This window comes from Tenebrio molitor, chromosome 2 (assembly GCF_963966145.1).
Source record: "Tenebrio molitor chromosome 2, icTenMoli1.1, whole genome shotgun sequence".
Lineage (NCBI taxonomy): Eukaryota > Metazoa > Arthropoda > Insecta > Coleoptera > Tenebrionidae > Tenebrio > Tenebrio molitor.
In genome coordinates this window covers 18,323,810-18,342,471 of record NC_091047.1, presented here as the reverse complement: position 1 = coordinate 18,342,471, position 18,662 = coordinate 18,323,810, and the positions used below count along the sequence as shown (strand labels likewise).

At 34.0% G+C, this 18,662-nt stretch overlaps 1 protein-coding gene across 3 annotated transcripts in view; it reads left to right on the top strand.

Moving 5' to 3' along the window:
• Nrx-1 (Neurexin 1) overlaps nt 1-18,662 on the top strand; it is a 91,153-nt gene that overhangs the window by 35,711 nt on the left and 36,780 nt on the right. For all 3 annotated transcript variants that reach the window (XM_069037691.1, XM_069037693.1, XM_069037692.1), the window contains one exon: nt 3,901-4,036. In XM_069037691.1, coding sequence (XP_068893792.1) covers nt 3,901-4,036 — 136 coding nt within the window. The remainder of the gene's footprint in view (nt 1-3,900; nt 4,037-18,662) is intronic.

The window sequence follows — 18,662 nt, the reverse complement described above, 5'->3', positions numbered from 1 at the left end:
ATCCTCTCGAAAAGGAATTTCTTTGATTTTGAATCGCCTGATTCCGCGATAAGTCGGTTTCCGATGACATTAATGAAATCGATGGCTTCTTTGCACCAAGGGCCTAAGGTTTCAAATGCTAAACCTTTAAACACGTAGTTTGACGAAATGATTGAACTATATTTGCTATGTTTGCGTTTGCAAGCCATTTCAGCGGCAAAACCTGAGACTTCAGATGATTTCAATACGTAACTGTCTGCAAGTGTATCTACAACAGTAACGTCCCAAACCAAAGGTTGACCTTTAATCCACGGTACTAAAGTCATCCCATCTGGGCGTTTTCCGTCATCCCGAGACAGTCCGTTTGGTTCTAAAGTTGAATTCACATGAATTGAAGTTAAAGACCGATTGATAATGGAATTAATTTCAGTGTGTCTTGAAAATCTACCACTGCTTTTGAAACAACTTAGACCGTGGGTGCCAATTTCGTCAACTTTCGCATTGCATTTGCAAATATGAGGTGTACAAAGATTACAACCCAATCTTAAACCAATACAAACTTGGAAGGAAGTGTTATCTAAAAGAGTACCAATATTAGGAGAAGGTATTGCATGTAACCAAGATCCTGATTCTCTGCATTGCAAAGCTTTAAAACGAGCCAAGTCTCTAGGTGAATTAAAGATTAAGTCATTGGCAATTACTCCTTTGATATTAATATTATCCCAATTCTTCTGAAATTGTGGAATTGTTGGTATTTCGTTCTCATTTGCTACACCCCAGGCTGCTAAAGCTTCATCATAATGGTGAATATTAAGCTCATTATCCTTTGAGTTTAGTAATAAAGAAACAAGCTTTTTAACCCCATTAATTGAAGATAGGAAAGCAGGGAGGCAAATATCGGAAATGCGACGAATTCCCAGACCACCAAATCTAATCGGTAAAGTGGACTGACGCCATTGTAAATCAGTTAAACGTAAATTAAGTATTCTCTCTAAACAAGACTTTAAAGAAGAATCAATTGAATTAACATAATTAGAAAATTTCCAAAATGGAGTTGTTCTTAATAAAAAATTAAATTTTGGTATGAAAAGACAGTTTTTGATTAAAGTATAAGCCATGTGTCTGTTAAGGAGTTCAGCTTTGTTTAAAAGATTTTCAACTGTAATTATAGTTTTTTCGACGGTGTTTTTGAAACCTTGGTCAAAGATTGGAGAGCCTAAAAGAGATAAACTTTCTCGGTCACAGATTTTAATGCCTGGTGCTAAATTTTGAAATTCCTTTATGACTTTTAAATCTGTGTCTCCAGAACAGCAAAAGATCTCGCATTTGTTAAAGTTTAATTCAAGGCCAATTTCCTGAGATAAATTTATAACTTTCTTAAAGTCGGATAAAACTACTTCTGGGTAATCAGCTAAGGTTCCATCATCTAAATACCATATATTCATTTGAGAATCCAAAGATAAAATAATTGGTTGAATGGCAAGACTAAAAATCATGGGACCGCAGGGATCTCCTTGCTGAGCTCCAACAGAAGAAGAAATTAAATGATTACCGAAAAATAAAGTTGAAGGATTTCTATAGCATTGATAAAGATAAGGGTACAGAAGTGGGGTATGACATTGGACTTCTTTCAGAATACAATCCCGTTCGACTGAGTTAAAGGCATTTTTGAAATCTAATTTAAGAAGAACTTTGCCACGGTTTTGATCGTTATTAACAAAGGTTCGTGTGGTATGAATTGCTGCTTCGCATCCTAGTTTAGTTGCAACTCCAAGTTGGTGTGGAGATAAATACGAATTTACAATATTTCGACTTTGAAAACAGGCTAGCTTTGAGGTCAATCTTCGCAAACAGTTTCCGATAGCGATCGGTCTAATTCCTCCATCTTTTTTGTTAAGGGCACATAAAGACGCACCATACAATAAATGGCAGATTTCTGAAGGAAGTTGCCCAGATAATAAAAAATTGCACAGTTTGGTTAAAGCTCTTAGTGCCTTCTGACCTGCTTCACCCGCTGACAAAGATATGATATCTTTCAAGTATTGTGGTCTCATGCCATCTAAACCTGGTGAAGAACCGGCAGGAAATGAATTGATAGCTTCTCGAACGTTTTGCTCATTGACTATTAAACTAATGTCTCCTGGTTTGAAAGGGTCTGTGAAAAAAAGTTCGCGAGATTATTTAAATAATTTGTTTTCTAATTAACTTACAAAACAGTTGAATTACAAAAGCTGTATAAAGAAGGAACCAACCACAGGAAAGTGAAAATTGTAAATTAATTAGGCAATTAAATTTCTTCCCGAGACATGTACCAGTTGTTTGCGCCTTCCTTTTAATTTAATACTGTAGATGCAGGTGGTTTCAGTCTGAAACAAATGCTTGGCTATTATGAAAAAACAAAATGAAAAACAAATTGAATTAATTACACTGGTCAACAAAGAAAAATTTTCTTATATTCTGTTGGGTGTACCGTATGTACTTTTTTATGCTGAGTCTATACATATTTTCAAAATTATTCCATCACGTCAGAATTTTGAGAAATTTTGAATTCTAATATTTGTCCAAAACATACAATTTTGTTACAAGATTTGACGATATTTTTTTCAATGTATCCCCTTAATGTCATATTCAGAAGTAAATGTAGTTCTAGCTGTTTGAAGAGCCATGAAGCAGTCTTGAGATATTTCATGTGTCACAACTTTTAAATTATGCCTCTTTTTCTTTGTAAACTGATCATATTTAAGAAATTCGTAGAAATGCCATTTTGGGGAATATAAGAGAGTACAGAGGGATTGTTTAAATTAAATTGCGTCGATTTCTTGTCATTCTTGTTGTCTTACATTTAATATTCACAGTGCATAAATGATCCGAATAGTTTTTGTTATTTTTGCGGAGATCTAGCCATTCAGCAGTATAAGTGAAATATTACGTCTACAATAGAAGAAGCGTACTATAATACTTTTATTAAAATTAAAAATCATGACAAATCTTGGATTCCCAAATATCTATTGTGCACGTTGTGCTGTTATAAGTTGGTTGAATGACAAGAGCACTGTTTTCCCATTTGACGTTCCTATGCTTTGCCATGCGTAAGCGGACCATGCAATGGATTGCTATTTATTTTTTGCTGCAATAAATTAGTTGGATTTTCTGTCAAAAACAAGAAGCAAATTGCATATCCCAATACAAAAGGAAAATGAATAGAAAAAAGTTCTAATTATAATAATTTTAATTTTATTATTATGAGTAAAATTTGTCTTCATATTTCAAAAATTTTCCTTCTGAAGAAATTGAAGGGCAAAACCAACTCTTTGTTCTTTATGAATATTGGTGAGAAAAGCAGCAGCAATGTTAATTGGATTTTGTCGCAAAAAATTGATTCGTTTTCTATTTTGGTCTTCATCTGCCTCTTTTGGTCGACCAAAACTCGCCTTGCGTTTAATGCTTCTCTCATATTCCCATTTTTTTCAATTCGCGATATTGTACTTTTTCCAACTCCAAATTCTGCTGTCAGATCAATTTTCCTACCGCTTTCAAGCTAGGCCCCTATTCTGGCCCTATCTACTTCATTCAAATGAGGCATTGCAAAAAATATTTAAAAGCCAAAGTACAAATTGATAGAAGGACAATAGGTTTACATTATGGTCAAAATTTAATTACATTTTTAAAAATTATTCTGTAGGTATTGTCAAGTAGACAATTCATTGACAAATGGACAAAACCAAACAAAATTTTCCCTTCCTGTTTTTTTTTTGCAACGAACAGTACGTAGTTCATTTAGTAAAAATTTGATTATCGCCCGATAAGTTTCGGAATCTGTTTTTATTAAAATTCGACGAATAAAGTTTCATTCATGCAAACTCTCCACAAATCCAATTTGAAATGTTCGTGTCCTGAAAAGAATACTCCACTGTGTTACAGATTCTGCGGGGCAACAGCAGCGACGCCTGCGAAATTCGGGACCCTTGCCAACACGGCGGCATCTGTATATCTACCGACAGCGGTCCCATCTGCGAATGTCGCAACCCCGACTACGAAGGGGAATACTGCGAAAAAGGTGAGACAATACAAAACTATGTCAACTTTTCACATCGGATTATCATGGTCTGAAACAGCCAGTGATGTATTATCGCCCGGAATCCTCCGGTTGTGTAAAAATGTTTTATCTGCAAATTTTAAGTGGGATTTTCACGCGAAAGATGAAAACGGTTGTATTTACGCATGGAATTGCCCTCACAGTAATCGAGTCAACCGAGCTTCCGACTCTGTCTCTGCGGCATTGTTTGTTTTTCACTCTGCTGCTTTTTAGAATTTCCCTTCAAATACCCTCCCACGTTTTGTACATAACATAAACAAAAATAAGCAAAACGACGAACGTAAATTTTGCCGCATTTAAATTAAACAAATATGTAATAATTGCAAACATGTATTCACCTTTTTATCGCTTCATTTCTTTTACACCTACTACTTATATATTATATTAATTAAATTGTTAAAACTTATATATTAGGTTTAATTCAATCGATTTTCTCGAGAGCAGCAAGGTCAATAATTACAGTAGGATGCACGTTAATCCCTTGTCATATGTATCGGGTGTTTTTTAAAATTTCACCTCGTAGTAGGCGTTGAAGAGTCGATTGTGAACGCATCACTCGTGTAAAACGTAAGATTTAAACAGCTGATCCGTGATCCGTAACCTGTATAGTGCGTTCACAATCGACTCTTCAACGCCTACTATGAGGTGAAATTTAAAAAAACACCCGATAGAATTTGCTTATTAAAGATTTTTTTGTGGAAATTTCGGTGTAAAATTGGAATTTGGCTGACGATATCTGGGGAATCATCAATCTAGGTGTCACACGTGCTACATACATAGGCGTAAATCAGAATTGGGAATTTATCCAAATCTGCAAAAAAAGAATGAATTGAAATAAAAATCCGATGACGTCATTGCACAAAAAGGAAAATCGGCGGACAAATGGAGATTATCCCAAGTAGTTTGTCTGTTCCATTTCTGTTGTTTCAAATTTTTGCGCTCATAATGAGTGGTTAATATTGTTATTTAGATTAATGTTTGCAACAAATTATTCAACAATTCAATTATTAATATACTAAATGACACAAAAAAAAAACGAAACACATACAAGGAGTTTGATTTTTAAGACGAAACTTGGTATACTAATTTATATCAACTAAATATACAAACGATGAAAATTGGAACAAATTTGTGTCACATAAAACAATTGAAATGTTAATTAATGAGTAGCCCCTCCACGTGTGTTTATGCACTTTGCCACTCGACGAAGCATAGATCTGATTAGGTAATCGATATCCTCCTGAGGCACACTATCCTACGCAACCTGAACTTCATACCTAAGTTGTGCTAGTGTGTGGGGGACGAGCTAAATTTGAAATTTTTCTCCTTATCATGTCCCACACATGTTCGATGGGCGATAGATCTCTCCGAACGGGGCAACCAGGGAGGCACATCTACGCTAGCTTCTTCTAGACATTTCATAGATATCCGAGCTATATGTGGTCTAGAGTTATCTTGTTGGAAGAGGGTTCCTTCGTGGCCATATGCAAAAGGAATTATTACCGGTTGCAAAACTTCTTGAATGTATCACTGTGTAGTCATGGAGCCCTGGATGAATATCAGAGGAGATCTACTTCCGTAACACATAGAGCCCCAAACCATAATGCCTCCAGTGCGAGCTACGTGGCGGACCACAAAAAACTCAAAATTTCGCCATTCACTACGTCGTCTCCTAACCCTTTGCCGACCATCACAATGTCCCAACAAAATCGGGATTCATCAGAAAAGACAATAGTGTTCCTTTCGATGTCCCAGTGTTCTAGTGTCCGGCACCAATCTAGTCGTTGCCGTTTGTGTTCTGCTGGTAAAGGCAGCACCAAATGTAGACGGTACGATTGAAGTCCAAACGACCTAATGGGACGATATATGGATCACATGTGTATCGGCCAACCCTCAACACCAAACCACTCATCTCCTACTCGACGTGTAGAATTGTGACGGTCTCTTGATTCCATTATTGTTAAATATCGGTCTTGACTCTTGAGCTGCTGTTGTGCTTCTTCGTCGATCTGACCCGGGAACACGAGCTTCTCTTCCTTCTTCAAACAATGCCTGACAACAGGGCAACACAGTACTCAGTTGTCCGTTAACCTGAGCTGCAATTTATCAGTATGGAAATCCTGCTTCTCGTAGACCAATTATGGGCCCTCGTTCTTCCAACTGGGGGCATACTTTGCTACTCTTTACACGTGATACAGCTTTCTGCAGTTTGAAAACGTTTCAAAAAATGCCAGAAATAATTAAGTTGTAATCAACAGAGCAGAAGAAAAAAATTATTACTTCTTGTCGAATTTCGTTTAAATTTTCATCATTTGTTGCTTGTTAGACCCTTCAGCTATCTGCTAAATTTCATCTCAAAAATCAAACCCCTTGTATGTGTTTCGTTTTTTTTTGTCATTTAGTATATTTCTAAGTAATACTCCACAAGATTATTGTAAAATATTCTCACATGGTAGTTGACTGTGCAATTTGCTATACCTAAAACTCATAGCGTATATCCTCTACTAAAGATAAATCTATGTGATTACTCGCAGGTTGCCAAATAAGTAATAAATCGTAATTTAAACTAAAAAATTGTAATAATTAATGTCAAATCACCTCACAACAAATTTTGTCTGTTCAATTGATTAAAATTGTATTCCAGATACTTAATTACCCTTTTTCAATTATATTGCCTCCTGTAGCCTTTAAACTTAAATCTTTAGATTCTGGAAGCCTTCAGTTGATTTTCCTTTATTTACAATTTCAGTCTGAACAAATCTGTTAATTACATCTCAACTGTGGACTACCAAAGACATTTCCTGGTTTAGAACATAGGGATATTTTGTAATATATTTATTCTTGCAGGCCAAAACTGAATAAGTTCACCTATCATTGTTGAATGCTTCAATAATAATTAGATTTTACAATATGTAATTGTATACAATTTCATGGAATAAACAATTTTTATCTAATCCCGTGGGATAAATGACACGTATCCCACTCATTTGAGTGGAATAAAGAACTTCATTACCGGACGCATTTCATTACTCCACTCAGTGGGATAAGTGAGCTTCATTACCCCACTCAGTGGGATATGTAAGTCATTATTCCACTGAGTGGAGTAATGAAACTGGCGGAAATAAATAAGATTTTTTTTAATTCGGGGCGGTCTTAGATAAAATTTTGTACATAACATGTGGGCGAAAGTGTTATGTTTAGGCGTAAATAATAGATATGTATGCATTAAGGGAGATATGAACATGATTTTTCTCTGAGGTTGACGCGGTTATACAACGAGGGCCTTTGGCCCGAGGTTTATAAGTCAACCGAAGGGAAAAACATGAGTATCTCCCGTGGTGCATACAATATTTTATTTTTAGTCTGTACTTAACAGTTAAAACTTTCTTAAAAATATTTTGCAGGGAAGATTGCGTGATTCTATGGTTGCAATAGTTTCGTTCTCACGAGCTTGTTGTAAACAATGGTGAAGGCGAAAAAATTTGAAATATCCCAAGGGAGTTATGAGTTGTTTTTCATAATGTGTATCTATGACGAAAAGAAACAATATCGTGTTACTAAAAAATAAAATGTTTTTCGGTATCCGTCTAGAAATAGTAGTTTATTTGACGAGTTTGTTTGTAAATTGGGCCTTTTTTGGCACGCAAGGCCCACGAGTGCCAAAAAAGCCCCAATTTACACACGAACGAGTTGAATACAACGTTTTTTTGTTCGACGAGCCCCTTAAAGGCTCCAAATCGCTTAAAACCTTTAAAATTAGCTTGACGTTTCGTTTTGACAAGTTGTGACATTTATCAAAATCCGTTCACATAGGAGAAAATTCTCAAATTCTGACAGTGTCGAATAAAAAAACTGATTTTCCATTAGTCTAAATACTCTAAGGCCCGATTACATAAAGCGATGTCAAGTCGTTGTTAAAGTTAATATAATGTCAAGCGATCTGATTGGAGGATATTTAACATTTTATTTGAATCAACCAATCAAATGGGCGGATTTCCGACTTGACACGTTGTTAGCTGACACGATGTTAACTATGCTTTATACTACCGGGCCTAAATCGTCTCGAAAATAGCATTTTTTGTTCGACACTGTCAAAATTTGAGAATTTTCTCCTGTGTGAACGAATTTTAAGAATTTAAAGATTTTGAGTGATTTGGAGTCTTTAAGGGACTGGTCGAACAAAAAAACGTTGTATTCAACTCGTTTGTATGTAAATTGAGCCTTTTTTGGCACTCGTGGGCCTTTAAAACGCTCGTTTCACTCGCGTTTTAAACTGACCCACTCATGCCAAAAAAGGCCCAATTTACACACAACCTCGTTAAATAAAGTACTATTTTCACCGTAAAAACAGTGAATAAAAATATTAAAACATCCAAGGAAACTTTTTGACAACAATTTTGATATATAAAAAAATGACATAGGTACTTTGCGACTTGATAATGATGCATAAATGTCGCGTTTTTTTTGACGGTTGTAGAAAAAAATTATTATATTTTGCTTTAAATAAATTGTCGACCGAAAAAGTTTTGTTTATTACATGGCTAGAAAATGTTTTGCAAATGCTCGCACTTGTGGCGCCTCAGCTGACGCCCCTGCTTCACAAACCGTGCTTGCACTTGCAAAATGGCATTTTCTAGCCTTGTGATACAAATAACTAGTAATATAATGTAAATATTAGCATTTATGCAATGAAAGATCTAATTACTCTGTTAGAATAAAACACTTTTCTGCAACCGTCAAAAAAACGTGACATTTAGGCATCGTTATCAAGTTGCAAAGTATGTCATTTTTGACGAATATTTTAGCATCCAATGAAAATTTTACAAAAATTAAAAATAGTGTTTGTATTTCGTGCGAAAGATGATTGTTTTGTTGCATTCGAATGTTTAAAGTCTCGACCTGACGTTCTCGACCAAAAACTCATTCTCATGCCCCAACAAAAAACAATCATTTTGCGCACTTAATACAAAAATAACTATAGATTGTTGTATTTATTTTAGTATTTATTACAAATTGTCGCTTCTCTAAAATAATAAATTATTCTGTAGACTGTATAATAAACTATAAAATACTCGTATGTTTTACATATCAGCATAATCTAGCAGTTACATTTTCAAAATGATAACTTATTAATCTAAAAGACAACATTTAATTGTTTCTCCAACACCAAATATTTTTTTTCGTAACGCTGGCGCGCGTTTCGTAATTTCGTCAATTTATCGCCAGATGTAGATGAATTTGTATTTAAAATGTTATTGACCTAAATAGCAAATAATTCAATAACGGCGGACGTTGTAGTTGTATCGCGCGTTCAAATGAAATCCTGGGCTGGGAAGGCGTTGGAAACCGTCAATTGTTGTGCTTTTTTAAAGCGTAGATTAATTGGAGCATGTTGACAGCTAACCTAAAATTTAGAACAAAATAATCTGTCTTTTTTTTCTTCCTTTGCAATATTTTACATCAAAAATAGAATAACGTAACGATTCCTATTCACGAAGCAAATATCTAAGAGCACCCTTTGCTGAAAACAAACATGTTCAATTATGTCCCGATTAAACATAAACAAATGTCATTCGTGTCAAACGGCGAGAAATTCAAACTTTACACTGTTCTAAACGGTTTAATTTTTGCAACGCCTACTCAGCCCAGGATTTCATTTGAACGCCCGATATTATATCTATAGATAATAATCAATACGTAGGTGGCTAGGTTTTGTTAAAACTATGCAATTGAAAATTTGGGCAGAAATATAATATGGGGTAGCGTCGGTTATGAACACAACACCTACGTAGCATAAGTTTATTACATTCAAATTAAGAAGTCCGCTAACATTTCAGCACCCACCTACGAAATGTACCGGAGCCGCCAACGCACGTTGAATGGGTAGTAATATAAAAGGTTAGCAAAATGAAATTAATTATTTCTTCGCTTTGTTCACCAAGTGCAGACATTTAAATACAGATTTAGTACATTTGCAGTTACACATTATTTTAAGTTGCAAATGGAAACAGTTCCTGAAACCGGTATCGAAAAGAACTGATTTTCGAAACCCGTTTGAGTCTTATACTGACTGTGTTAAAGGTGCAAAATAGAAAGAAGAAGCCATGTTTTTTTTTGGAAGGAGTCGCATTTTTAGTTTGTAGGTATGTTAAAATGACGTCACATCCTGACGGAAACAAAAGGAAACACCACTTCACCTGACCACAGATATTTTTATTATTAAATATATATCTCATTAGTCATTACAAACAGATTTTACTTTACACTTTTTATAAAACACAAAATTATCTATTAATTTTATGTTTATAACATGTCATTTGATAATTTAAATTAATACAGAACAATTTTAAAAAGAATCAATAATTCATTACCAGACATTATCTGCGTAGGAACGTTTGATATGTCACAACCTTCGCCGGACAATTTATTCTGGCAAATTGTTAATTAAACGAACAAACAAGTTCGCCATTAACAAGGGAACAAATAAAACAGAACAATTACATCAACACCCTCTTAAATTTCCACTCAACTTCATTATGAAAAATATAAGTACAGGGTTATTCACGTAAGATGACTAGCCTGACCAGGTAAAAATGCAACTAAAAATACATTTTACAAAGCATACATTGTGTTTTGATATTTAGTATGTATTTGAAAATGTTTTCGAACGATGACAGAACTGACATGATCCTACTTACCCATTACTTTTGTGATTTTAATTGCTTATTATTGTTATGAAATCATACCTTGTTGAGAGAGGTATTTTTCTGTCAGAACTTGACATTCATTAGGCTGATAGCTTTTAGCTATCTATGTTTTATATGCATTAATAGCTTTTACCCGCGACTTTGCCCGCAAATTTCAGAATGTTTTAAAATTATGTTTCTACTTTCATGTATTGCTATAAACGCAGTAATTTCAATATGAAGTTTGTCTTTTTACGAAGAATAATTAAAACTTTACTGTAGACTACTTTTTTCTTCGACTATATAAACAAAAAGATCAATACGATAAGAAACTAACACTATGATCACTTACCAATTCATGAAAATAACACAACATAACCCTTTTATTTTCAGTTGTAACCTTATTTAGATTCTCCTATTGTTTGATTGTCTCGTTTGATTTCAGATACCTGCCTTTTGATTTTTCCGGTATTAAGCTATTTGAAGCTTGTTCTGCTTCATTTAAGACATCTTCCGGTAAAACACAATCATTCAAACACATTTTGCGAAATTGCTACTTTTATAAACAACCAAATGTAACTATGACACCTGAACATATCATGCAAACGCGATTTCCAATTCGAAAAAACTTTTTTTGTGCTTAACAGGCTTAAAAATAATAATAGGGGTTGCTTTTTGTGGGTGTCAAGCGGCGAAGGTGACGATATACTCAGAGGATGAAATAGGGGTGAAGTGACGAAGGTGAGGGTATTAACAACTCGAAAAAACTGTATTTTTTCTTAAGAGGGTTGAAAATGGTAGTAGGGGTTGGTTTTTGTAAAATTAAAGAAGACAATAATTTTCTTCTTGTTTTGAAGATCAAGTGTACAAAATTTCGTCAAGATCGGAGTAAAACTGTAGATTTGCATACAAAATATACAAACAGACATTCAGTTTTATATATACAGTGCATTTTTTTTAACTGTTGCCATAGGGAATTGCATGGTAAAACTTATACCCCCTGTTAACTTTTGTTCTGATGAAAATATTCAAACCATTTTTGGAACAAAGTTGGAAGATTTTTTAAACTATCGGATAGATTACAATTCAATATCCTAAACTGTCGAAAAAGTTGTGAAAAAAATATTTGTACCACGCCGGAATAATAGTACGTCGAGCGGCCGCCAGAATAGCGTCCTTGTCGGCTCAACCAGCAACTGCCTATCCCCACTTTTGATTTTTGTCAGTTTCATTTAAAAATCAAATAGCGAGATATTCTCGTGGCTATGATTAAATATCTTTATAAAAAAAACCAAACGTGACAACGTTAACGCACAAATAATTTAACAAATTAACAGAAATTATCAAAGGAATTGTTCGAAATGTTTTTTTTTCTTCGACTATTTTGTAAGTGTCGCACTGTAATGGAATTTGGTCAGGTGCTGGTTGAGTTGAGCCGACAGGGACGCTATTCTGGCGGCCGCTCGACGTACTATTATTCCGGCGCGCTTTAAAAATTTTTTTCACAACTTTTTCAACAGTTTAGGATATTGAATTGTAAACTCTCCGATAGTTTAAAAAATCTTCCAACTTTGTTCCAAATATGGTTTGAATATTTTCATCAGAACAAAAGTTAACAGGGGGTAAAAGTTTTACCATGCAATTCCCTATGGCAACAGTTAAAAAAATGCACTGTATATATATAGATAGATGATAATGTATTAGGAATTAGGATGGCTTTGTAAAATGTATTTTGGGTTGCATTTTTACCTGGTCAGACTCCTCATCTTACGTGAATAATCCTGTGTATTCGATTATTTTTAATAACAAAAAAATGTGGTCGAACAGACCGTGGTTTTCACTATTCTTTACAAGCGCTCGACGCCTTTTGAGTTGGTATTCGGTGACATTTCCTTCAGATGCATAACATCGCTTTGATTATCATTTTATTGTAAATTAAATCGTTACATTAATTTAAAGTGCGACAAAAAACCAGGAAACCTTGGTTGGTTAGTTCTAAACAAACTCTTTTTTGCAAAATAACTGATTCATCATGGCTTGTGACGTTTGACATCTCTGATTTGACACCTGAAGTTACGTTATAGTATGTTAACGGAAACAAAAACAAATACCTTATACATTATTTTTTCTACTTTGCACCTTTTAAGCCATTTTTAACAACAACAACATCAAATGTTATATTGTTTGGAAGATTCAAACTTCAATTGTTATTACCAAATTAAAAATGAGCGAAGACAATTTTGTATATACACTTGCTTTCAAAACTTTCGCGTTCACATTCAAAATCAAGTAACAACGATTTTGCAAAATTTAAGCAGTGTGAACGGGTAATTTTGAGATTAGGTTAAAGATGACATTGACAGCAATTAAAAAAATTATAATCGGTCTTCTACTCACGGTCCCTTCTTGTTCCCACCTCTTCTTTCCTTATTACTTGTAGAACAGTGCTTTTATTTAGCCCATTATGAGTAGCAACCCTTCTAATTTGGAAAGCATCAAAACTCTGTCTTGCTCTGTCAGTCGAGGCATTTTGATTTTTCAAAAGTTTAAATGTTGATTAATTACAACCCTGATTTTTAATACAGCGAAAAATAGGTGTACGCGAAAGTTTTGAAAGCAAGTGTACATACCCCGCCATAAATACGAGATTAGGATTAGTCTAATTACCCAAGACACGTCTAATGTAACGATTAATGTTTATAACAATTGTATATTCCACGGAAACAACTTAAATTAAAATTCGTTTAGTTTTGACAATTATTTTGACATTTCATTTTCGTCATTCCATGATCAGAAATACCAACTTTGAAAAAGTCAACTGCACTAGTTTGTTTCAAAACGCGAATTTCTATTACAGCAGGCAAAATGGGTTTTGTAATAGCTTCCATACAGACGCAAAAAAGTCAATTTAATTACTTGCGTAAAAGTGAATTTATACATTTTTAATAAACGACAGCTAATAAGTAATAATTAAACAGTGCTTAGTACCGTGCGATAAAAAAAACTATCACGGTTCAGTTGGCAGCCCTAGTTTAAATATTGTTGCTGTAATAGAAACATAACGATTGTCAAATACGGGAAAATTTAAACCAGTGCTACCAACTGAACCATGAGAGTCATTGTCCACTCCATTTTTTAACTAATTTAATATTACACGATGCATTTTTACAGTAGCCGAAACAACAAGACTGTAGTCAAAAATCAAATATGTACATATTAGATGCATCGCCTAAAAGTAGACACGGGACAGATTTACACAGTATGTAATAAATTCGGTGTTTGTGTACTAAACTGCAACATCCTATTTTTTTGCAGTAGCCGAAACAACAAGACTGTAGTCAAAAATCAAATATGTACCTATTAGATGCATCGCCTAAAAGTAGACACGGGACAGATTTACACAGTATGTAATAAATTCGGTGTTTGTGTACTAAACTGCAACATCCTATTGGGACCAATAAATGACAGCAAATGTTCACTCACCCTTGTCCCACATGAAAAATTATTTTTGCGTTATTTGCCAAAAGTGGTGGTGGCAACTGTAGAGAAGGAAAATTTAGAGTGTTTAATCTACATATGTATGTCAATAACAGCACATTTTGCTTTCAAATCAAAAAATTTTAATCCAATACATTTTGTCGAACAGTTCTTAACTTGATGTATCTAGTTATGAAGCAAATATTTATTTACACAGACTAGACTGAACATTCAATTTTGTCGAATGCATTTTATTAGTAGGAAAACTGTCTCCAATAAAATGTTTAACGTAAACAACATTATTTGTCTTCAGAAACTCAAATGCATTTATTTATCTTTGATATTTTAGTAACAGCATTGCTGGAAGGCAGATGCCTTCATTTGCTTTGTTCAGAATAGTGTATTTCTGTTTACAACAATTACACACAGAGAGAGAGAGATAATTACAAAAGTAGGCAATTAGTTTTAAAGTAAAATGTACACGATGAACTCGTCATTAACAAAATTGCTGAAAATTCTATATACAGGGTCATAAAGGGTGTTTTTTTAAATTTGGCGTCGCAGTTGGCGTTGGAGAGTCGATTGAGAAAGCACCACGCGTGTAAAAGCGTGAGATTTAAACAGCTGATCCATGATCTGTTATCCGTATAGTGCATTCACAATCGGCTCTTCAATGCCTACTTCGACGCCAAATTTAAAAAAACACCCGTTATATATGGGATATAGCCGGCGCCGTAGACGTTGGTGGCAGCAAATCCAACCAAAAGAAAAATGTATGCAGAATGTATCTAAAATTCGTGTGTTACTTTTAATACGTAGCAGAGCTTGTTAAATGAAACGTTTTTCTGCTTGAATTTTTTACGAAAACGGAGCCTTGTTGATAAAATTATAGTAAAATCCTCGTGGTTACAAAAAATTAGAGACTAGTTAATAACACAAAACAACTCGTTTGGTAGCAATTGGGAGGCAAGAAAACTTTTAAAATTAACCCACGTATTTCAGACACACCCTATGTGTATGAGTATACTACTTATTAGGAGGAATTTGATTGTCAGATGCCATCAGAATCGTACACATATTTTTTTTTCTGAATCGTGTGTTAGTGATTTATTTTCTTTATCTAATCCCGTGGGATAAATGATACTTATCCCACTAATTTTGAGTGGGATAAGAACTTCATTACCTCGCGCATTTTCATTACCTCACTCAGTGAGGTAATGAGTTTCATTACCGCACTCAGTGGGATAAATGAGTTTCATTACATCACTCAGTAAATTCTTATCCCACTGAGTGCGGTAATGAAACTCAATTATTTCACTGGCGAAAATCAATAGATAAGATTTATTTTTTTAATTTGGGGCAGTCTTAGATCAAATTTTGTACATAACACGTGGGTTAAAGCATATTACAGGAAACTCGTGTGATTACAGATGAACTCGGGCTAACGCCCTCGTCATCTGCAATCTTCACACTCGAGTCCTGTAATATTGCTTTTATCCCACTAATTAGTAATTATTATGATTATAACTGAATGATGTTTTGGGTTTAAATAAAATTCTAGTGAAGTGCCTTTTGAAAAATTCTACGAACGTAGCATAATGACACATTTAAAAATTGTTTTTAATTGTTGTTGCTGAAGACTAAACTAAGCAAGTAAAAAAATAGTCCTTATTTGCGACAATAAAAAGAGTCATTTTATTGTTATTTATTTATTTAGTTGGGCGAAATATGATCTCGCTTTTGAACTACATATTTAATATGTCATACCACGTTTCTGAATCAATTGGCAAGGATCTGGATAAAATTAGTTTTTAGTTAACTCCTTCACTGTAGTCTTTTTGAAAAACAAAATTATCTCATCAACTGCTTATTTGTCGCTGGTCCTATCTTCTGTGAAGAATTTAGTTTTTTGTTAATATAGTCCTGTATTTATTTTCTTTTTAAATGTCAGTGCTTAGATAATTATTTTTTTCTTCAAATGTCCGTAAAATATGACATTTACCTACTGCTGGATTCATAATGCTAAAGAGTCACTTTATTGTCATGGCATCTGACGAGCTGACCAGCGGTTGTAAAGTTATTATCTCCGCTGACGAGTAAACTAGGTAAATCATTTGAAATTCCTAACTCAAATTTTAACAAATTTGTGTTTGAATGTGACTGATTGAAAGCTGAAGTGAATAAATAAGGTTTAATCAAGAAACTTATACATAATTGCAAAACGTACTTACAAAATCTATCAAAATTAAAACGGGTTGACAGACAGATAATTATAAAAAGGAATTTCGGATTTTGTTCACAGCGTTGTGTCCGGTACGCTTCGCTTCACACTCGTTATATTTCCAAAATCATAGCAACTCGTAAAATTCAGTCGAAATATAATCGGCAATGTCCATGTCACTACCGATTGTACAATTTACGGTTATCATGTTGGTGTCATAAAATTCCCCAGAATTTTAATATGTAAATTTTGTCCAGCAAGAGATTGGTTGGCATAAAAATCCCTGAATTCTACGTAGAGAAAGTAGTGCCTAGCGCAGGTACAATTTGAAATATATGTATTCTTCAAGCAGTAACATTTTTGCCCTGAAATTATGCCGTAATTAATGTATTCTAGTGCATTTTGTAGTGTTGGCTTAATTTAATACAATTTAAAATCTCCCAATTTCTCGCTGGACGACGTATAGTACATATACAGGGTGACTGACGAAAAACCTTTGACGCTGTATCTTACTTATTCTTTATCTGATTTGAATAAATGACACATCAAATCAAATAGTTCGAAAAACACTTCATTATTATCCTATTCGATATTTTTTTCGACATCTATTTTTTGACAGACGATAGCCAACTTTTTTTTTCAAATTACACTCTGTATATTTTTTTATTCGTTCTTCTTCTGAATATTCGTACATTAAAAGAAAAAACAAAAAATGTATTTTAATTGAAAAAAATGGAAAATCAAAAATCAAGTAATCAAATTTGTAAACAATACAAAATCTATTCTAGTTGCTCAAAATTTCCTCAGTGCTGTTGCAGGCACTGTCGATACCTTCTAGAAATGCCCACCTTTGCATTCAGTAAAAAATTTCGGGTTTTTTCCTGACATACTCGCACTATCCATTTTCTTAAGTCTTTTTGGGTACCTGGTGGGGTCAAATAAACATTGTCTCAAAAGTTTCGAATGAATATAAAGAAATCCAATGGATTCAAATCTGGGGATGTAGCGGGCCATCGAATACCTCCATGAGCACCCATTCATCGTTCACCAAAATGATTTAAATGATTTTAAAATACAAAATTCATGCTTGCATTATGTGGTATGGCGCCGTCCTGATGAAACACGACTCTATTCAACACTGCTAATGGTATCTCATCCAGAAAATTGCTTATTTCGTTTGATAATAAATAATATGATATTTTGTTTGATTGAGACTGCTATCAATAAAAAAAGGAAACCACTAGTCCATTCTATCTCCAAAAATGCCACACCACACGTTAACACTAAATCGTCTTCGGAAATTTTCTTCCACAGCAACATTATTATTATTATTATTATCAAACTGTTTTGACAAATGAATATGCAGAGCTTACTTAATCATTTCGAGCATTTAGAACAAACTTCTCTCTTGTTTATTTTGATCATTTGATTTTTAAATTTTGTACATTTACTCTTTAATTTCTTTGACTTTTAATGAATGGGTATAGTTCTTTGCATTTTTATATTCAGAAGACAAATCTCTACAATACTGAATAGAAAAAAATGTACAGTGCTATTTGAAAAAAAGAAACTGATGTTCATCTGTCAAAAACTGGAGGCAAGAATTTTTTTTTATTAAGTTGGTATTGAAGTGTTTTCAAAATTATTTCATTTGATGTGTCATTTATTCAAATCGGATAAAAAATAAGCAAGATACAGCATCAAAGGTTTTTCATCAGTCACCCTGTATTATGATTAATGTCGGACTGTGTTGTTATTGAACGATAATGACACAGTTTTCTGATACGTTATTAGAGAAATAATCCCCTAGGGTATTATCTTCAAATAACAACCTCTAGGGCGTTATAAGCTTGTTGTTGCTTAGTTATGACCAAATTTTGTCTGATTGGTATAAATTAATTAAATCATTGTCAATCCAAAAACACACGAAACTAGTCGGACATTAAATTTTGAAGGCACCACGGGTGTTATAATGATACGCCCTCCGTCGGCCGGCCGGAGGCCCTCGGGTTTCACTCTGCCGACCTCGCGCGTTATAAACCTTATAACACCCTTAATACCTTAATAACTATTATGATACGAGTCTTACAGTTGCGGACAATAAAAAATCGTACACTTTTTTTACATCGTAAAATTTGGATTTTTATGACATTGTGATTTATGCTAAACGTCTAGAAATACAGGGTTATTCTAAATGATTGTA